Source organism: Dicentrarchus labrax, unplaced genomic scaffold, assembly GCF_905237075.1.
Source record: "Dicentrarchus labrax unplaced genomic scaffold, dlabrax2021, whole genome shotgun sequence".
NCBI classification, from domain to species: Eukaryota; Metazoa; Chordata; class Actinopteri; family Moronidae; genus Dicentrarchus; species Dicentrarchus labrax.
Window position 1 is genome coordinate 6,764,508 of NW_026136705.1, and position 22,986 is coordinate 6,787,493.

Below are 22,986 nucleotides of genomic sequence, written 5' to 3' on the forward strand. Positions count from 1 at the left end.
GGGGTTTCATTTGCCGGTTTCACATTTGCAAGAAAACCCTCTCTGGTTATGACGTCACACTCCTGTATTGACTCAGGTCAGATCAGTGGAAACCATCCTTTCACAAGGTCTTGTGGTGCCAGAGCACAAGGAGCTAAAATAGGATCCATTCAAGTTCTTCTAAAGGCGGTTGAATCGCTGAAATGACTACTCTAATGTATCTCAAGTTCAATGGACTTTAGTCTCTTCCTCCCACTCTTTTCATATTTAGCATCAATAGGCAACAGCTTTATGTACATGATCCCGTTTTTTTTACTTTTGAAGCACCTGGAGAAACATGATAGCTGCTTTATAATCTAATAATGAATAATAATAGTCTTAATGTAGTACTTTATCTTTATTAATTTGTTTATTTTTTTCACTCCCTTCTCCTGTCATAGGGTCACAGGGCATAAGAGGTAAATAATTCACATTTTTACTAAATGTAACTGTAATCTGATAATACATACTTTAATACATATTTTTTCTGTAACTGTAATAAATTACAGTTTTTTTGTACCCTGATTACGTAACTCAGTTACATGTAATCTGTTACATCTGAAGCCTGTTCATTTGTACATAGCAGCCAGGGTAAGAGCCCCTGAGATCGTAGCACATGGTCAGAAGCTTTAAATTCTAGGAAATCCTGTCATAAATTGAGCTACAGCACCTTTACTGACAATCCACATCCTCACACATCTGAGCCTCTGCCCTACATCTACTGCACATAACCCCTGTAAGACAGATTGAATCTATAATGTATCATCTTATATAATATACTGTGGGCTGTATGGTGGCAGTGCTATTAATGTTAATGATACCTTGACTATAAAGAGTGATCATTTTTATGTCAGCTGGTAAGCGGTATGGGCATTGCTCTAAGTACACTATTAAATGCTGAAATATGAGTTTGGGATTCTTTTTATTATCTTTTGATCCATTGATGCTTTAGGTACTAGCTACTTTCCATCTGCTGGGCAGATAGACTAGTACTTAAAACACAATAAGGACAAACACAAATATCAAAAGTTGCTTTTCATTAGTTGTGTATAGACCAATCCTGCTTTATTTTACTGAATCAATTAATTGGATTGGGTTGTCAGCAGTTCTTTTTATCGGTGTGGAAGGAAATTGTTAAACTCTCAAGAGGAGTGTATTCTGTTTCGTTTTTTTCATACAGCGTACAGGGGCAGAAACTGATGTGTGATTCATGCCTTCACATTCACTTACATACTATACATTCTCCAGAGCTTTATCGTTTACTTACACAGCTGATGCCCCTATAGTATATATCTGAAATACAAAAGGACTTGTGGCCAGAGAGATTAGTAGCAGCCACGGTTTTCATTTTTCCTTTGTATACTCAAAAATATGTGTGCTATTGACGGGTCAAATCTAAACCCTACTGTCACAACAGATTATCTTCGCTGGCGAACCTCTTCAATAGGAGCAAAGCTGCCTTATTGCATCGCGCTAATGCGGAGAACCCTGCGCTACTGTATTCCTATGATTCTTTTTTCTGCTCTCCCCTTTTATGTTTGTTTCCTTCAAAGAGGATGATGCATCAAAGAAGGCCTGGCACATTAAGACATTTCATATGCTGAAGGCTGATAATCAGTGGAAATGTTTTTTATATATTTACCTCACGCAGCAGCAGCGACCGAGGCACAGTTTAAGAGTCAAGCAGCAGTGCTGCAGCAGTCGGTTGCTCTCCGGCTTCATTCTCTTCTCGGACATCTTTTAAATAAGCATTCTTTCCCAGTGTTTGTCTGAGTAACAACAGCTTTGTTGCTTCTTCTCCGACATATTTCACTTTGACTACCTTTCCCTCAAGACAACATGGGTAACACAATCTCCACTCCCACTCTCTTTGGTTATGTGTTCTTTTCTGTCTGTTAGCACCTATCTGCCATCCTACTTCTATTTCTTCCTCTCCCCCTGCTTGGATTCATCAATTTAAATCCTACCGCACCATATCCCCTTGCTCCCTCTCCTTAAATGCCTATATCCCTCAAGCATCTGCTCTCCGGTTTTTTTCCCTACCACCTCCAAAGTTGTTCCTCTTGCCCTGCACACACATACCTTTCTCTCTTTCCATTTTCTACCCCATTTTCTTCTTTGCCCTTGAGTTTGAGGTTGGCATTTCAGGGACACAGAAAGGGTACATTATCTTCTGCCGGCCTCTCCCGAGACTTCCCAGCTCTCTTTGCTTTCGTCTTCTGACCACCTTCCTCCCGTCTGGTCTCCCCCGATGTCCTGGCATGTCACTTTGAAGGCAGTGACAGGACACAGTACTATCTTACTAATGACTTGGTCACAAACCCAGCAGTCCTGTTTAATGAAGACTCATGAATTAGAAAGGAAGCTCACTTGTAGACTTACAGGCATTGTATACAATGTATAGACTCGTACAAAAAGAATCCCACTCAATCATCACTGGAGGTGCGTTGCAGTGTTTGTATCTGCAGAGACTCTATTTGACTGTATTTGATTATTTTGTTGTGTGCGGGACTTTTCTGGGGCAGTGCACAGGACATAAGTTCAGGAGTGATCAAAGAGCTGGAGGTCTGTGTAACAGTACCTGTTGAAGCTACATTTCAGCTGTATTCACACAAATCCAGAAATATGGTGCCTTCCTGCAGGGTTGTGCGGAGGTCTGGCCATGTTTATTTATGCTGTGAAAAGATCAGAAAAGTTTTATTTCTCTGATTCACTGCTTTGTTCTTGCTATCGTCTCTGCCTTTCCTCATTTAGCTCGACCTCGGTGGAGACGGGGAGGAAGGGCCAACTTTGAATGGTGCATTTACAAACAGCAACGGACAGATCCTGCATAGCTTGCTCTAGGTGAAAACTTGAAGAAATTGTAAAATATCAGTAGTCATGCTTTTGTACATGCAGTTTTTTGTGAACACATACCAATTAAAATAGAAGAACACTATAGGGGGCTCCTGGTTAGCTCAGTCGGCCCGGGTTCGAATCCGACTTGCAGCCCTTTGCTGCATGTCATCCCCTCTCTCTCTAGCCACCTTCTCTGTCAATCTACAGCTGTCACTATCCAATAAAGCCAATAAAAGGCCCAAAAAATAACAAAAAAAAAAAAAAAAAAGAAGAACGCTATAACAAGGGGTCTTTGTGCATTTTTCAGAGCTTGGGTAGTGCTGTGTAGTGGGTACTGAAGTGTCCTGTGAACTCTTTGTTTCTGCTGAGACAACATTTGTTCTCTCTCTAGCTCACACAAAGAGAAACGTCGCTCTTTGGCACATGGTGCGTGCTGTTTTCAACAGCTTCACTCGCACAGTTGGGTGACTGGCGGTGAAACTGACAGCAGCAGCACGTGAAGAGGCAGAGAAGTGCAACCGTGAAGGGACAGACCAACAAGATAACAATGATTTATTGCTTTATTTATAATGCAGGATAATTTGGCACAAACTGGTACTGGCTGAGACACTTTACATTTGCAGTGATTCTATGTAAATGAGATGATGGATTTGAAGGGTTGTAACCTCTGATGCTAAGCCAGTTGAGGCCTTGGAAGCTGGCGGAGGAGCATTGTGTATCCTAACAGACAATAACATGATGATGATAGGGGGTGCTGTATGTTTTGGCAGGGAGGTCATGATTTACTACGGAGTGGCCACAGGAAGAAATGCAAATGATGGGATTGGTTTAATGATTTGGGAGTAACCACAGAGAAAGAAGCAAACATATTGAGTGGTTTTTGAATACATTTGGGAAAAGTGTGGAGTGTAATGACTGCATAATGAGGTGATGGTGAGATAATATGATCAAGATGTCCAAAGGAAACATCCAAATATGTCCATGCCCTCTAAAATGGGTTTGGGCACAAAAAGACGTGGTTGGGTTCAGGGAAACATTGTGGTGTTTTGTTGCTGAGGTTAAGCGATCTTCGTCGTCTAGGTTACAATAATAAACACGTTAAGGTCCGGGAAAGGTCATGGTTAAAAGAAACCAACATTGACTGAAGGGTTCAGAAAACAAACCGCCATCTCTAGTTTGCATAGACAATGAGTTAATTTCTTAAGGTTTCTGACAAACACCAGGGTCACCTGCTGATCAAAAGAATCTGGATGAAGATAGTGTACTGATGTGTGCAGTAGGTGGGCGGGTGAAAGCCTGATAATTAAAACGATGATTAAATGACTATGAATAAATTAATCTTTCACTTATGCCGACTACAGACACATAGTTGATTTGAAAAGACTTTGGTCATGACATTACATTCCTGAGCTGAGATGTCAGCTGCTTTAAAGTTCTCTGTATATTGAATGTATAATTGTCAAAAGTACTACATTTAGACTTGGGGTCTGATAACAGTGTAGCCTTGAATTCATTCAAATTTTTCAAATTTTTATTTTTTTGTTCACATTCACCTGAATGTGTGGATTTAGCCATTTGTCTACCTTTCCCAACTTTTGTAAACTCACAGGGTTTTCTTTTTTCCAAGAGTGCAACATTGCTTACTGCCATGGGTGGAAGTAAAGAAAGAAAAGTAAAGAATTACAACTACTCACGTTACTGTAATTAAGTCATGTTTTTGGGTACTTTTTTGAGTCCCTGGTAACAAATTGGGCTGTTCCAATTGGGCCGCAATTGGGTGTTGCAAGCAAGGCCAATGAAAAATGAGAATGAAACACAGGCACAGGATTACTTAGTAATGTAACAGTACTTCTACTTGAGTACTTACTTTCAGTACTCTATCCACCACTGGTTACTGCGAAGGTAACACGCAACTCAATTGCCTCCTGACCTGAGAAATCCTGACACATCTAGTCTCTTTATCAATTCAGTTAATAGAGGACAGGTTAAATAACCACCCCACTCATTAAATGCATGGCCTTAGCTATATACATATGTATACACTGCCTGTTTACCACCCTCCCCTCAGGCAGGCTCAGAACCACCCACATGGACCAACAGGCTGAGAAACAGCTGTTTCCCCAGAGCAATTCCTAGCTGCTGCTGATAACACAATAACTGCAAATACTGTCAATATCCACATTTACTTACATATGCTGCAAAGTGGAGTGGATTTCTAACAAACCAAATCTCCTCGTGTTACCAGATGAACTGGTAAAACCAGCTGTATATGCTGTAGATGTTTTTAAATACTGTTGCATAGTTGAAACAACTGCTGCAACTCTTTTTTGTTTGTTGTGCAATAGAAACTTTGAGTATTTTATGTAAGTGTTTAGTGTTTATACTATTATTACTACATCGCAGTTTTCACGCTAATTTGTTTTCTTATCAATACTGATATTACACATTTTAACCTGCAGTTTTTTACACACCTCAGGGTCAGAAAGCTTAAGACGTAGTGAGCAAAGATTGATGATTTAATATTCCATAGCTCTTTTCTCACCAAATCTAACTGACAACTATTAACTATTGTTAACACAACAACAGTTCTGACTCTTCAAAGGTTCATTTATTTTCTCGAGTAATCATCATCATCATCAAAAACTTCAACGTACTTTCATAGACCATCAATCAATCCATCAATTAATCAGACTTTATTTGTATAGCATTTTTCATACAAGCAAAATGTAACACAAAGTGCTTCACTCATTAAATCAAACCACACACACACACACACACACACACACACACACACACACACACACACACACACACACACACACACACAGTAACAAGTGTTTCTGTGAACAATAAAACACTAAATTAAGACACAAAGTGAGGAAACGCTATCTCATCAAGTTGCACTGAGGAAACAACCAAAGACCATTTTTTTATTATTATTGTTACTATGGATCCAAGAAGTCATCAGCTGTAATTTAACTACCCAAATAATTCATAATAATTAAATTTTCCCATTAACAGATGATTTATTTATGTTTATTATATGTTTTATTCTGTGTTCTCCTGACAGTAGAATAAGCTACTATAAACCTATATAAAGGCCCAAAGATATACTGTGAAACCACCATAACCTTTGGTCATACCGCACAGGAAACCCTGCTGTACTATAAAACAAGGCTTTGAACATCAGCAATGACCTAATTATTTTACAGTAATACAAGCTCCCACGTATATCCACAGCCTTATTATTAATAGTAAGCAGGTGTGAGGTATCTTTTAGCATTGTTTACAACTATTATTAACTTGTTTTTTTATGTTTTTATGTATGTATTTGAGGTCATGACCTATAGAGAAACATTGATTCCATGCTGCTTACACTGCTAATGGGGAGCGACCTGCCATAAAACTAATGCTTGATGCGAGGACTTTGAGAATGTGCGTCAGTTGACAGCCTCGTCTTGATTAACTCCCCTCAGAGGCTCGCTGCTCAGCTTTAACTGGCACTGCGGTCTCTATCGGCGAAATGTAGAAAGCCAAGCAGAAGGGAACAGAGCGGAACCCCGCACACCTGATACCCCTCGTCAGGTGATGGGTGTGTCAGCGAGGACTTCTCGCCGTCCCAGGTGCAATTCAGCAATGTGTCCAAACCCAGCGACGTGAATCCATGTGCAATTTATTACTGTCACCTACCAACATCTTGGGAGGAAGCTTGAAGTCAATTACGTCTTTTGTTCTTTACGTTGAGTGCTGTGTTAAGTGTCTCTGTCAAGCGTGTCAAATTGATACAAGAAAAAGCAGCGGGGCTGGCATTTTCCCTGCTCATATTTTCATATCGCAGCACTAGTCCTGTAAGCTTGCAGGCTTGAGCCGCACACAAAAGAGCAGAATATGAACGTTCTGACAGACAAGTGATATTGAGTGGGGGCTCTGAACAAAGCACTAATCACCACTGAGTGTTGTAGAAAAATGTCAGCAAGCTCAAGAACCCATCTTTGTAAGTATTGGAAGAAACAACAGAGGAGCATCAGAGACACAGACAGAATTGGGCACATGTCATGATATTACTTGTGTTAGTTATGACACACATGTAGCTGTGTGAATTTTGCCTGTCATACCAGATCGGGGGCTACAAGAATTAATAGGATCCGTCGCCACTCCTGCTGCTGCTGGCCAACCCAGATCTTTGACTTCTGTAATGGAGTTAGAACTGAATTTGTTTTGTTAACACCAAAATAGATTTGAATGAAATGAAATAGCAGAATAAACGTTCATCTACTACACTTCAAGAACAAATTCAAATAGGCAGATGAATTGTTAATTGTTAGTGGCATGCAAAAAGGCTTGGACCACAACATGGCTTTAGAAAGACATACCAACCCTAAATAAGTGGATCAACTTAGTCTACAATATATTCAGAGAATTACATTTAAACTGAGAACTTGGTGTGCCCAGTAAGGGAATATCTTCCAATTGCGTAGGCGACTATATATTTGTATATATATATATATATATACAAATATAATGGCATGTATGTTTCCTTGTATGTAAATATGTAGATTTTGTTGATTTTTTTAGAGATGGATCCTCCCCTTGTTGTGTATTTATTCATTATTTTCCTTATTTTCATTTTTCTTTCTATAAAGTACATGTTTTGTGCAGTTGACACATATGTATCATTTTTGTTGGTCTATGTCCTTAAAAAGAAAGTCCACTAAAAGGTTAATTAAAAAAATATAATTAGCAATATCAACACCTTCCTCCTCCCTCCATGCACCAGTGTAATGATCACAGCTGCTTACTTGCCGCATTAACTCGGAATGACCATCTCCACTTCCTCCCACTTTGTGCGTGTGTCACCTTTCATAGGGGACCTGGCATCAGACGACGAGTACCTGGAAATCCCATCCATCTCCAGACAGAGAGCGGGGACGTACGAATGCACGGCCGTCAACGATATCGACACAGATGTGCAGACCATTGATGTCACTGTCAACTGTGAGTCCACTGCTTTGGCTGAAGAATTGAAAGAAAATATGTATTTGAAGGAACAGTGCTGAAACGATCAATTCGATTTATCAATTAGCCTTTCAGCAGGAAAAGGTGCATCAGTTTTGTTGCTAATTATTTAAACCATTTATCAAGCACAAGTGCCGAATATTGTCTGGTTCCAGCTCCTCAGATTTGAGTCTTTGTTAACCCATTAATGTCCACAGTGGAGTTGTAATTCCCTTTACAGCACTTAAAGTCCTAGCTGAGCAAATTACAAATCCATTTAAATGTTTCACACCAGTCAAAGTATGAGTTTTTCTTAACATACTGTTTTCAGTATTTAGTCAATAGGGGTTGCTTTTTTATTTTCCAGGAGAACGCCTCCAGAACAATAGGTCAGGGACTTCAGGTCTTCATCATTTTTGATACACGCACATTCTGGACTGCAAAAAGTTCGGTTCTATCAAATGACTGGTAGCTATAGATTCAAAATAACTTCAGTTAAGAGAAAGTCAACTTTGTCTACCAATTAAGACAAGAAAAATATGTGAATTCAAACATTTAGAATTTAGTCTTGTGTAGCCACGTCTTAACAGTTTCCACAGCAGATTTTCTGTTTCCACCTCTAAAACAAAAAAATAAATATGGGGCATTGCTCAATATAGTCTAATATAGTCATTATAGTAATTACTTTCGAGCAATACTCAATATTTTGGTCAAAAATAATCAAAAGATTCATGAGTTGTAGCCCTGTTAATAAATATTAGTGGTGGGCATTAAAATGTTGAAGTCTGCTGATTTAAGTTTTAGAATGTAAATGTTGCAGCTTTATAAGAATGTATGTTCATGGATTCCTGCACACAGACCTAGAGAAAACTTTTAATTTTTTATTTTAATTAAATTTGGCATCTTTGTTTTTTTGCATTTTCTGTCCTATTGGAACTGTTGTCACACTGAATCAGATGTACTTTCTGGACGATGATGTGATCAACAGTTTACTATTAAACATTGTGATTTTGAGGTTTAACCAGGTTTTATATCTGATAATATTTATCGAGTAAATGATCGACCTAAAATTAAACTGCAACGATTTCGATTATCGATTTATCATTTAACAAATTGTTCAAGCATAGAAGGAGAACATCACCGAGATACAATACCTCAATTATGATGTGCTACTTCTCTATTACTGATCTGATAGAAAGCTGAGCATCTTAGCCTTTCTGACTGATTCACCACTGTTAGAAATATTGTACATAAATTGAACTCTTAATTCCTGTTCACTTGTGGTCATGGTGTAGATCACAGCTATGCATCCAAATCTTCTGAAGAGGAGCGAAAGCTGTGACCCCTCCCCTGATATCCTTGACTTGCACTGCCTTGTAGTCCTGATCACAGGGCACTCATATGTGTGTGCCTGCTTGTAGATGCTCCAACTGTGTCAGAGGGCAGAGATGTTGGAGTGACTCTGGGCCAAAGAGGAGTGCTGGAGTGTGAGGCCGATGCAGTGCCTGAGGCAGACTTCGAGTGGTATAAAGATGACAGAAGGTAATGGGTTTCACATTTGCATTTTATGTTGGCAAGTGGAAGAAGTGTGTGTGTGTTTACTGCCATTATTTTTTACAGTTATTGACAATTATTGATCAGCTGCCAATCATACTGGAACTCATTACTGAAAATGGCTCCTTATCATTTATTTATAATTATTATTATCGGCTGTAGTGTTCACTGTCTCTCTTTCTCTTTTTCTCTCCCATGCAGGATCTTTAATGGATTTGATAGCATGGAAATTGTGAATAGCGGCTCGTTGTCGAAGCTGATGTTTTTTAATGTGTCTGACAGCGAATACGGCAACTACACATGCGTCGCCATCAACAAGCTTGGGAGCTCAAATACAAGCTTCCTTCTGTATGGTGAGTACAGGCATCTGTTACATTTATTTATTTTTGTACAGAACAGGAAGTAAAACTAAAGACACAGCCATAGTGTATCTGCTTAGTGTATGTTTCAATTAAAGTAATAATCCGTAATAATAAACTTTTTTCATACTTTTCTCCACTCCGCTTCCCTCTGATTTTACTATTGTTAAAAATAAAAATGTCCCTGCATTGCACGGAAAGTAATGAGTTCACATGCAGACAACCGCAGCATGTATAGATTAAATATACAAAGACAATTTCATGTGATTTCTACACCTACGTGATTACACTGACATAGATCTGTGCTCACAGATCGCTGGGTTCAGACTACTATTGTATTATGAGAACTGTGTATCAAGATTGGCCCAGTTAATTCTGATTGATCAAAAGTTGACAGGCTGACTTCCTGCTGGCTCCCCAGATAGGTAAGAGACATAAAAACAGTTTACCGATACTGCTCCTGGATACTGGATACTGTGACTGGATCATTTTTATTGGACCTGATGGCACAAATTCTACTAATATCAAGAGTAATTTGTGAAGCTCTTTCTTTCTTTTTTTTGAGAATGTGGATATTGCATGGGCAAAAAAGTCTTTAGCCCCTTTGAGACATATACTTGCTGATTTGAATGATTTATTTCAGTTCAGATCGAAGTTACATAGTCTGTTGTTGGTTCAAACCTTTACAGTCAGGGCACCACAAATTTAGACCACATTTCTGTCTAATAAAGTTAATAACTCAGCAGTAGGGTAGATACACTTGTAATATTTAGTTTTCTGATATTGTTAATTCTTAAAAACACTTCAGAATCTTCATAAATAGTTACGTGCAGTGGTACATTTTGTGTTATGTTAAAATCCCTGACTGCTAGATAGCAGTGTTGTAATCTATCTTTTCAGCTTCAGCACTCAGATTGCACAAAAAGTAGAGCTATGATGCTGGATGTTATAGGGACTGTGATAAATACAAATGTAGATCATATAAAGTAAACTTTTTTAACTCAGATTTTATGCATTTGGTTGTGTGTTCTTTATACTATGACAGTTTTCCTAAAATTAGATTGCCAAAATGGAATATATTTATTGCCTAAATAAACCAGAAAACACTGTGACCAGTGTTACATTGTTGAGATTCTTCTCTTATCAGACTTCTACAGCAAGTACAGGAGTCCCAACTTAATGTCTAGTCATTCTATGGCTGGCACTAGTATACTTCACAAAAAGACAGCAAATTCCCTAATTCTCTAATAAATTATAAAATGTAAAATTTAGTAGGAGATTCACTGTGAGAGGAAGTGGCAAGCATCCGTTGCACTCATTCTGGTCATTAATTAAGCAATAAGCAATTTTAGATTGAACCAGTGATACAGTATGTCAGAGAACAGAAAACACACAAGCATTGTGTATACTTCTGTATACGTCCTGTCATGTCTGAATGAAGTTGCATGGAACATTAACGCAAAAGATACTTGTCTGAATGACAAACGGCATCACTTTAATAGATTCTTAAAGCTAGCAATGTTGCATAGTCCATGTCAGAAAGGGGCCTCTTTGGGCCAGTAGGAGTCACATTACCTGCAATTCGAACTGCCTCCACTACACAATCTCACAAACTGGCATTGGCCCTGGGCAACACGTTCTCACAACCAACTTGTCAAATATGACCGCTTGGTCAGTGGCCCAGTGCTTCAAACTAGCCTGTATGTATCCCTCTATTTAAATATGCAACACCTGGTTAGACTTTCAAAATAAATCTTTCTGGGAAACATATCACATTTAAAATAGTCGCAGTTTGGTTAGGTTTAGGTATATAAACTACTTGGATAGGTTTAGGAAAAGATCATGGTTTGGGTTAAAATGAGTATGTTATGTAATGTAGCGTTAGACTTCAATTAGGCTGAAGTCAGCATAGACACAGGACACCAACAGCATCCTCCAGGGTAAAAACCCTGCCTTTGTTTGACCATCCATCCATCCCAACCTCCTCCATACTTGGATTTTAAGGAAGGAGCACCTACAGTGTCATAGTTTGAAGCGTATGGCCACTGACCAAGCTGCCGTATTTGACGAGGGCTTGCTTAAAGACAAAAACTTTCACCAAACGTATCCAGGGTTTCCCGCAGACACATTACACATTTCCTGCGGGAAACCCTGGTATCAATAAAAAATTTTGCGGATTATTACTTTATCAGCACTTAGTGGTTGTCAGAGTTAAAATACTGCAGTGTTTCAGCTTTGAAACTGACTTTTTACACAACCTGTACTTTGATGAATGGCTGTTGGCATTATTATCAGTTTGAACATTCAAGTACGTAAATGTTCAGTCAGACTGTAAAAGTCAATTTAGCAGCCTACTTTTCATGTTTTTCACAAGTGTGTGTCAATGATGTGTTGCTATTCTGTTTCCGATATGTTGCTCTGTTCCATTTTGTTCCCCTGGTGTAGTGGTAATTGAACCCACTAGCTCAACGCTATTGCAAGGTTAGTATTCTGCACGAGCATGCACTTTAACTGTCATGGATCGAAAGTATTAACTGCATGCTGGCACATGACGAACATTGCCATTTTCACAAACTGGAAGTTAGGCTGCGGTGTCAGCATTTGACAAGAAGAGACAAATCACTTCTGGGCTCTTTGATCATGTCAAAATTGCATTGTAAACATTTTAATGACTCTTTGTTCTCTTCATGAACATGACATGTTAAAGCTGTTGTGTGGTGGGCATCATCTTTGAAGACGAGGGATGGCAATGCAAACCACCACACAAATGTCATGTAAATCTTTGTGAAAATGGTCATTGCTGCCTGTTCCGTTAACCGTGTTTCATCTTTCTCCTCTGCAAACCTAACTGTCTCTCTATGTGTGACATGGCTTCACTTTGATTTTTTGCATGCTGTTTTTTTCCACTGTAAGTATTCATCATCTTTCATTATCATCATTTGTGCTTGTGTGATTGTTTGTACCTCTAGGTATTGTATTTCAACTGTACATCCTACACGTGGAAATGGTGAAAGCAAACACAGACAGCAGCAGAACCTCACAAGTCTTGTATCTGCAAATAATGATAAAAAGCAAACACAGGAGTGTTAGCGATAGCGCAGAGATAAACACCTCATCCATTCTGTCATTTAATGCGTCCTTTGACTGGTGGTTGCAGCATCTTGTAAGCAAACCCACTCCATTAACACAATTGTATTAATAGCTTTGATTTTGACTAAGGGTGAACGTCATTATTCTAATTAGCCATATGCAGGATTAGGGATAATCCACTGTGGCAGAGTAATTGGATAGATGCCCCAAAGGAAACTCTGGTGAACTCATGAAAATCCAAAGGAAATGAGTAGTCATTGTGTTACAAGCTTCAAAGTTAAAATTTGTCCTCAATCCTCAAACAATGCATCTATTTAGATAGAACTTGCCTCATCCCTGAAAAGAGCATGATGAAAATGTGATGTATTTGAGTTTGTATTATGGCGTTAGCTTCCTGGGAATTTCATACAGCGCTCCTAAAAGCTGTCCAAACATTGTAACACTTCGTAATACTAGAATACTACAGGTGCATTGCATGTACTGGCGAGTAAAGCTGACATTATATTACAAGTTACAGAGACTTTAGTTAAAACTAAGGTAAATAATAGAAAGCACGTGTCTCCATTATGCATCTGAATGTGCAGAGGTTGTTGCTTGATAAATAAGAATCAGGTGAACCATTTTTATTAGATAAATGAAACTAGAAAGATTGATTCTACCCACATCACCCAGATTATTTCTCAAAATGCATGCTGAAATGCTGAAAAATATACCTCCAACACGTGTGCTATCTCACTGTATGTACTCCACACATTTTACACTATATAAATGTATTATATATATTATATATTGTATTTCTACTGGACACATTTGTGTGAAGAATTTGTATTAAATCTCTGACAGTTACAACTGACCTAAGCAAACCTGGAAGTCAAACCATAATTTTACCAAAATCCTGTTTTTTTTTTCAAAGCAGTTCTCAGTACTAAGAATGCCCTTGTTGAAGATAGAATGACCTTCTTTAAGCAATAGATGCTGAGCAATGTTCTGCTTTAATCCCTTTAAACCTTAGTGTAGCATTTCATACTGCAGACCATGTCATTTTGATCATCACACTCAAAAGCAGGTGTTATCTGCAGCACTAAATGTAGTCAACCTACCTCCCTAATGGAAGCTTTTACTGTATGTATTAGTGTAATTTAATGTGTACTTAGTAGTTAATTTGTTTCTTGCCCTGGTTTCTTGCTTTCATATATCAATATTGTACTGGAAGTGTCTTTACTTTATCAAGAATAAATCAAAAAACAAAACAAAACCTCTTAAGTATCTGAAATGAACTATTTTAACAGATATAAATGCATTTGGCTCCATTTGCTAAATAATGCAAGCTAATAGTGATGTCATCAATATATTTTAGAAGCATAGATTGAAAACAAAGAAGGCACCAGGATAGAACCCTGAGGTACTCCATGCCACTGTCTTATGTTTGGCATCGGCATCAGATGGCATTGTTTTAAGTTGTTGTTAGACTTTTGCTGTGCTAGTTAGCTGGATGTCCTTATTAACACTGTCTCTTAGAAGTTACATGAAACAACTGCTTTGTTCTATCAATTACACTTTGTGGGGAAACATAATTGCCCCCTGGATTATGTTTACTGGCAATGTTTTTTTCAGTGATAGAAGTGCCTCATTTTTGTTGGGAGTAGATGGTAGGAGTATAATGTTCAGGATTTTGAAACCAGAGACAGGGCTAGGCGTATGGTAAGGTTTAGGCAACGAAAGCACTTTGTTTATTGTTAGGGAGGACGTCACAGTTTTGGTTTTAGCTCGTTGTATCTTGTGGTTAAAGTCACTGTTGACTTTTTCAGTATTTAACTAGTACTATTATAGACCACAATCTTTCCCTAACCATAACTGAGTGCCTAAACACAACCATAAAAAACATGTTTAAGTTGCAATGAACATATACCGATATTGTCAGAAAACAAATGGAATATATTGCCAGTGAACATTTTCAACATTCATTAACATCAACACACATTATTAAATTCCACCAGTCTGTCTGGTCTTTAAAGTGAATTGAGTTTTGCAGATACATTCCGTTTGAACATTTTGCAATTTGGCAGATATGTTCAATAAAAATGTTTCCTATTTACAGAATGTTGATTAAAAAATCCAGGAGTCATTATGTTTCTCTCAAAATGTTTTTGCTGTTGTAAATTAGTCATATTTAAATCTGCCCAGGAGACAGGGTAACTTCATCCACAGATTCAATAACAGCTTTTATAAGTCACAGTCAGGGCTGAGAGCACCACATCAATTACTTTTTATTTCAGTAAAAACAAACTCATTTTGCCAATGTGAAATGCCACCACACCTGTAATCACTATGGCCCCTTTTTCTAAGATGGGATACTATGGGAAAATGATTCTACACATTCTGTGTAGGTGAGTGACTCGAGTGGATTGGGGCTTGTTTTAGAGTCCTAAGCAGCTGTAATATATTATAATAGCCGTAGATTAATTTTCAATTTTACAATTCAGTCCTTATTTGCATCATTTTAAAACATAAATTCAAATGAAAAGATTTAATCGATTTATCACCCAGCTCTAGTCATAGTGCCACTTGATAAATTCAAATGATCTATGAAAGTAGGAACTGTGTAGCTGGAGACACGTTGGCATCACAGCTACAGAGCAAGAAGGAAATTATGAAAAGTTGCAAAAATATTCTGCTAAAAAAACACTATGTGACTAATAAAAGTGTATAATCCATATCTCCTAATCCCCAGTAATTGTAAACAATGAGCAGATATCACTAATTAATTAATTATGTACACTGGTTTGCATGTAGAAAATACAGAGTGAAGTACTCACCTTGTGTTTTCATACAATCAAAACTACAAGTTTGCACTGTAAAAGTCACACATTTAGTGTCATGCCAGAAGGGGATTAAGCCACTGAATTGTTATCAGCAACAGATAGGAAGTACATTTATTAACTGACCTCCAGTAGTGCCAACACAAAGGAAAAAACAATCTTCAGAGGTGAAACTTACTATGGTGTTTTTTTCCCCCTTCTTTTCCCCCCTGTCAGGACCGAGAGCAGTTCAGGATGGCAGCGGCGGCGCGATGGGAGTGCACTCACACACCTGTCTCCTCTTCATAGTGTTTCTGCCGTTCCTGCTCAGATTTTGAAGAGGAATGGATTTGAACACAAATATTTTGTGTGTGTGTGAGTGTGTGTGTGTGTGTGTGTGTGTGTGTGAGTGAGTGTGTGTTCTTTTTTTTCTCAACCGGAACCATAAACTGATGCACAGTGAGTGCATGAGGTATCCTGCTATGTAATGATGTTGACCCACTAAATTACGTAACAAACGTTTCTGTTGGGTTTTTTTAGATTTCAAGGATGTAACAAATGTTTCACATTTTAATTGAATTATGTTGGATATTTTTCTCTCTAAATTATATTATTCTGATTGTCTCTTTCTATGTATGTCTCGGAAAAAAATGATTTTTTAAATGTGGTGTCTCTTATTCAAATTGATTTGTCATAATTTTTAACCACATTGCATATTCATCTCAACTCCAGGAAAAGGCAAATTTACAGCAAGTATGAGAGGTGAATGTTAAATACCTCAAAGTCAAACCGAGACAGTGAAGCAGAAGGAATTTAGGTTACCCTTAGGCTGAAAGCCTGGTATTATCATATTTTAATGTATAATAATTATCATTCAGTCTGGTTGTTGAAAGTGGATTTGTTATCGACCTTCAAGTATTTTTGTTCTCAGCATTATAGTGATATACTTGCAGTTGTATTATGCTAATCTTTTAATTTTATTTTGTCAATTATGTTTAGTTTTAAATATTTTTGAGAAGGGAACATATTAAGTTGTAATTATTTAGAACAATATCATGTTTTATGTCTCTGTTGTCTTTTTTTTGTTTACCAGTACAGTTGTACACAAAAATGGTGTCAAGAATTATTATGTTATAATTAAGTAGTTAAACATGGAGGGAAAGTGTACTCCACTTGTGTGGAGTCGATGTCTGACTTAAGTAATGACAATGTATTCATGCTGTTGCTACTTGTTTGAGCATTATGCCATTTCCACACGACATAGTTATTTGAGAAAAATGTTCCTGTTCATGTTCCAAACCAGCACTGGCAGGTTAGAGACCACTCAGTAAAATCATAACATCATAGAAAGTATTTCACTTTTTGCATGTATTTAGACACCAGTAACCCAAAGACCTTAGCAGTTTATACAGGACCATACTTCATAGAATTTCCGTTTTCTAGTATGAACACCAAACAAAACACATTGACAGTTCCATGATATTGTCTTTTCACAAAAAAGAGTTTAATATGGGTTAAACATGGGGGTAATTTGGAAGGAATTCTAAAATCATATACCTAAACAAAAATACAGTATGTGGTTTATGGCTGTGAAAAGCTCTTATTGCAAACAAAAGAATTGCAATCTTAACGTTTAGTATGCGAGCCAATTGACCCTTCCTAAGTCCCACCCCTTTATTTTTTCTGTGCTCCAATAACAGCAAGCCTAGGTCAGAACCCCGGTCAACTTTCTCCTTCGCTTCTACTTAGCTACTTAGATATGCTATGTGCTAGGCTCATCAATGTCCAAAAGACAACCACATTTTGAATATATATATATATATATATATATAGAGAGAGAGAGAGAGAGAGAGAGAGAGAGAGAGAGAGAGTCTACAATATATCGCTTTTATCTTTTAACCTCTTCAAAACTTGGATGTCTTTTCAACATAGATTTTCTCTTTTACGTACAGGTCAGAGGTTCTGACGGAGGCTTGTCTAACTGTTACTGGAGCACCGAGCAAAAAAGGGTCAATTGCAATAACCAAGACTGATCACAGGTCCGAGCAAAAAGGCTTCAACTGTTTCTTTTATCTTGTCTATATAGCTTGAATTATCAGAAAAGGCAGGATATGTGCAAAATTAAGAAAATCATATCAATGAGTTTTATAATGGAGAAATATGAGCGCACATGAGTGCCACTGGCGTTTTGAGAGGTGGAGAACAGACGGCAGACCTCCGTTACCTTATTTGGTTGTGAGCGTGAAGAATTTATGCAACAATCAGAAACCTCTCACAAAACGGCAGCAAGAATTAAAGTCAGTAATTTATCTCCTTTCACGTCTGTTGTGTTGGCAAATTATTCACACCAACTGCCAGACCTCACTCAGGTTCCCCCCAGCAGTGAAAAACAGTATGTGACAGTGACAAAAAGCGAGATTCGGTGTTAGGCCACTGGTTCTGTAATGTGGAAGGGAGTTTTTAGGCATCATGCCTCTCTTGCAGAATGCAACACTATTTGCGTTTGTGGACGTGCAAACACAAGCATCTATTGACTGTTGGTTTTCTTGTGGGCAGTACTAAAGGATTTGTAGAATTCCATTAACAGAACATCAAACAGGAACAGTGAATATAAACAAATTAGTGTGTTTCTGTGTAGTGGTGGGGCACTGATTGACTGTGCTGTCATGTATGGTTATTTTAAAATTAATGTGAGCTCAGTCAACACTGAGCAGGCCCAAAAGGAAACGAGTGACAGAACCGTTGATGTTCTGTTCAAGTCCCTCTTTTCTTGTGTTAAGAGATCTTTTTTCCCTGGCCTGGTCCATCATCCACACACATCCACTCATTTTTTCTTCAAACTCAGCCCCCTTTTGGCTCCTGGGGATAAGAAGGTTTAAGCTCCTCAATGTGAAAAAAGAGCCAATATCTAAATCAAAACAGCATGAAACAGATAGGGCCATTACTGAAATTGATCAGGGTAATCATCAGCGGAATCTGACAGGCTAATCACAGTTTGTTTTTACAGATGAAACAGAGAGAGAGAGAGAGAGAGAGAGAGAGAAAGACTGAGACAGATAGACACTGCAGACTATTACTCATCTCCAGCACAGTGGTGTTTAGAAATTACATGCTAATTATTCCTTCCTGGCTTGAAGGATGGCACCACTGATCTCACGTCTGTTTTACCCAGTCATTGTGCCACAAGAATAACTACATTTGAGATGAAGTTTAGTCAGATCACCTCCCAAGGAGGTCTGTGCTGGGACCCCTTCAGAAGGGTCTGCATGAAACTGTTGTATGATATGTACGAACTAGCCTCATTGCTTTGACTTCACTTGAAAGTTCGTAAAGAGGTCTAATGTGATGTGCTTAAAGCTGCAGTAGCTAATTTCTATAAGAATATTTTTTGCCAAACTTTCACTATATCCTGACAGTAGTACATGAGACAGATAATCTGTTAAACAATCAGGTTCCTCTGGCTCCTCCTTGTGCTCCTAATGGCATTTACAAGAATCCACCGAAACCCAACCCAAAGTGTCTTTATATCTTTCTCGGCTCTGATTGGTTGTTTTCATTCAGGCCCGGTGGATTCTTGTAAATGCCATTAGGAGCACTAGGAGGAGCCAGAGGAACCTGATTGTTTCATAGATTATCTGTCTCATGGTCTACTGTCAGGATATAGTGAAAGTTTCAGCAAATATGACAAAAAGTTATTTCTATAAATGTTACCTACTGCAGCTTTAATAGTTTGTCTGGAAATATCAAAAACACTTACTTGACTTCTTCTCTTTCTCTCACACACAAACACACACACACACACCACAGATTCTAGTGAGGTAAGACAGTTTATTATATATTTCTTTTGTAGAACGGCCAAGCACACATTGTAAAATCTGGGCCATTTATTTTATTTTTACTACTTCTGAGCAGTTGTTCAGCAATTTGCCCAATTATTTAACGGCAATTACCACAAGTAATATTTAGGTCTGGTCATGGATGTGTTTGTATGCACTGTAATGAGGCTCATTCACAGAAACCCTGACACGCCATGCTGCTGTACCATATCACAGCACGCTACAGTTTTCTGATAGGACAGTGCAGACAGCTGAATATTTGCAGTTTATTGCTTTGTCCTTTAATGATTGTGATTTTTTTAAAGTTATGTCAAATATATTAAAATTTCTCAAGCTAAGCACACTATTACTGAGGACAAATCCATGTAAGCACTTACCTTTAGAATATAGACAGACCTGTACAAACCAGCAGGGCTGCTGTCAAAATATACCATGTATCTCTAGATGAAATGAAAATTTATGTTTTTTTTTCCACAGAGGTAAGGAAGTGGTTGTATAGCTGACTTCATCTTATAATCCACCTAATAATAGCAATGCCATATGGTCACTATGGCAGCGATTCAGAGTCGAGGCTGCACAGAGAATCACAGACTTCAAACCAAAACTGTGCACATTCATATCCCGACTTTAGATGCATCATTTAGAGGAACCCTGCTAATTGTCAATATCAAACGAGCATGTTGTTTATTAACTGATGCCATGAGACAAAATGTTGTGAAGCACCAAGCTGAAGAAGCAACACAGCGGCAGAGAGCAGTCTGATCTGTGATCTGAGGATGAGGTATTCTGCCTTTTCAGTGGAGTGTAAAACAGTCAGCACCTGTCAGATCGCTGCAGGAAATCCCGCTAGATCATACTCCTAAAGTTCTGGCCTTGGTCTGAGCCACGTGCCGCGAACAGAAAAGTATCATTTTCATTTCCTTGTTCTTAAATCCCTGCTGCTCCTAACGTGTAACAAGAGAAGGCATGTGGGGGATGTGGACCTATGCAGACTGCTTCTTTAAAGGCTTAATTTGAAGTGTTTTCTGACCTGAGGCCTTTTTGTAGTACTTAGCACCAGTGTTCTCGATTCAGTATGGGCACTGGTAGCCTCAAGGTTAGACAAGCTGGCTTGCAGAGCAGTTAAATAAACACAATCACATTACATTTAGTGAGGCAGTGTGATGTTGTGTTGCACAACACAGCTATTTGCCATGTTATGGCTCATTTAGTTGAGAAAACTTTAATAAGCTCTCAGTTGGCCCTCATATTGCGCTGCTGTTAACTGGACCCATCCTCCATTGTAAAACTAAAGGGGATATAAGTCTCACCCAGTGTGATGATTGCAGCTATTTGCTAAATACAGTAACATCCTGTTTATGCAACCAGTCTCTTCAGGAGTGAAATAAAGTTCAAATTTGAACATTGATTGTTTTCTCCCCATGCTGTACACTCCCAGCAGCTGCATATAACATGCATCATGGTAAGGCAAACTGAACACAGCAGGAATTGACATACCTATTTCAATTGGAAATAAACAACTTCCATAATTGAAAATAATTCACCATCTCTCAGATGAACAGTAGGCAGTCGTACTGCAGTTTCTTTCTGCATGGCATTAACAAAGGCCGCCTCTGTGCTGTCTTATTAGAGCAAATGCAAATGCTCCAAACTCCCACCAAGCATGACTTTTAAAAAGGATATGCAAGACACGCTGCAAGTCCCATTCAAGCCAAACTTATAATGATAAAACCTAGCAACCCGGGGAGAGGATCTTAGAAATACACTAGTAAAATATTTCTGATCCACCCCTAAAGTTCAGCTAGGAAACTGCACTGAGAAGGCCTGAATACACATAACTTTTTTCCTGTTTCTGACTCCAGTCAGCCAATTCTGAACCACAGCCCATGAAGGCTTATATTTTGGCAGTAGCGCTGCATATTTATGTTGATATGACCAATTCCATTGTCTGTTTGAAGACTGCACAAGGATTGCAGGAATCATTCTCTCACTCAGCCCAAGCAAACATGGGCCCGGGCTGAGGGGAAAGAACCACTATGGGTGTATTTCTTGGTCTCCATATGTGCAAGGCAAGAGAGCAGTCTTCAGATGAAAATTTGATACCATTTAAGAAAAATGACTGAGCTTGTTTTGTACCTCCCACTATTAATTTTAGGTGTTTTGTGACATTTGTGTGATTTGCATTGGAGTGTAGAAGAGATCATTTTTGAATGTGAACTTTGGTTTGACATGAGAAATCAGACCTTTGTCTCAGCCACCAGGGGATTATCATAGCAGACGCATGAAGTAGTCTCATGTACTGTTGGGATTTATTTTGGATGATTCACATGAATGAAATTCTGCCCTTTGTCTGGCTACAAGTTCACAGGACTCTTCAGATCGGATTGTTCCCAAGTGGAGGGGGACATCATGCTATTCCTTTCCCTGCATTGTAAAGGATTGTTGGTTCATATGTATTTTCTTGATGAAAAGTGTGTGCTCATATTTAAGACTGACAATAATAAAATGTTGTATCTTAAGATCTTGTGGTGTTTTTTTGCTATTTATTCATGTTAAATATACATATGAACAGATCTTTTTCTCTATACTGCTGCCAACAGACTTTTCCGAGGTGCACATACAGCAGAGTTGTCCACAGTGGCACCTATCCAGAAACAAGACAAACCTATTGATTTTTTTATTCCTCAGAAGTCCTGACCTTGGACTGAGCTCTTTGTGGTTTGTCCACTACATTACCAACAACCGCTAACTGCAGTTCTCTAAATGACACCAGTGTGTCTTCGAGCCTGAACACAGTGTATTTTAAGGGTTCTGGTACATCAATTATGTACAACCACAGCAGGAGGTCTGCCATAACGCTCTGAATCTGTTTCTCTTCCTCCACCATGAATGTTAATTGCATACTGTAGCTGCATGCAAAATCAATTTCCCATTCTCATTCATTCGCTGTATAGATGATACATGTAACAAGAATCTGGAGGTTTCCGCTGTGAGCTGTCGCTGGCAGTGATGCTCGTGACCTGGAGCAATGCTTTACTGTGAGATAAATAATGTAAAGGATGTCCATGATATGTGCAGTATTTCAGGTTTTGTGCTTTTTATTGCATTTTTTAAGCTGTGACAGAAAAAAATGGCTTTTCAGTCTGTACACCACCGCTCTACTTCATCCTCAACAGATATTTAATTCATGCAAACATCTGCTCTCTGCAGCTGAAAGTTGCTTCATACACCAGAGACTGAATATGGTGACGCCATTGGAAAGATAAAATATTTGTCTTTGCCTAATATTAAAGGCCAGTGTCCCTAAAATCAAAGCTAAAAAATGCACAATGTCAGGCCATCAGAGGCTGTGTGATTAACAACATGTTTGAGGCTGCATTGTTCTATTACACTTAAGATCAATGAAACTGATGGAGCGTTGAAGGGAAACAGTTGAGCACAAAACAGTGAAACTGGCATATCTGCTTAGAATTTTCAACAAGCATTTTTGGATCTAGA

The 22,986-nt window shown here is 38.4% G+C and overlaps 1 protein-coding gene across 2 annotated transcripts in view; it reads left to right on the forward strand.

Annotated features, from left to right (window-relative positions):
- The window catches only part of ntm (neurotrimin), a 451,063-nt gene extending 429,056 nt beyond the window's left edge, over window positions 1–22,007 (forward strand). For both annotated transcript variants that reach the window (XM_051401617.1, XM_051401616.1), the window contains 5 exons: window positions 7,723–7,851; window positions 9,273–9,393; window positions 9,607–9,758; window positions 12,210–12,245; window positions 15,890–22,007. In XM_051401617.1, the coding sequence (XP_051257577.1) occupies window positions 7,723–7,851; window positions 9,273–9,393; window positions 9,607–9,758; window positions 12,210–12,245; window positions 15,890–15,990 (539 nt within the window). In that variant the 3' untranslated portion in view covers window positions 15,991–22,007. The remainder of the gene's footprint in view (window positions 1–7,722; window positions 7,852–9,272; window positions 9,394–9,606; window positions 9,759–12,209; window positions 12,246–15,889) is intronic.
- The last annotated feature ends 979 nt before the right edge of the window (window positions 22,008–22,986 follow it).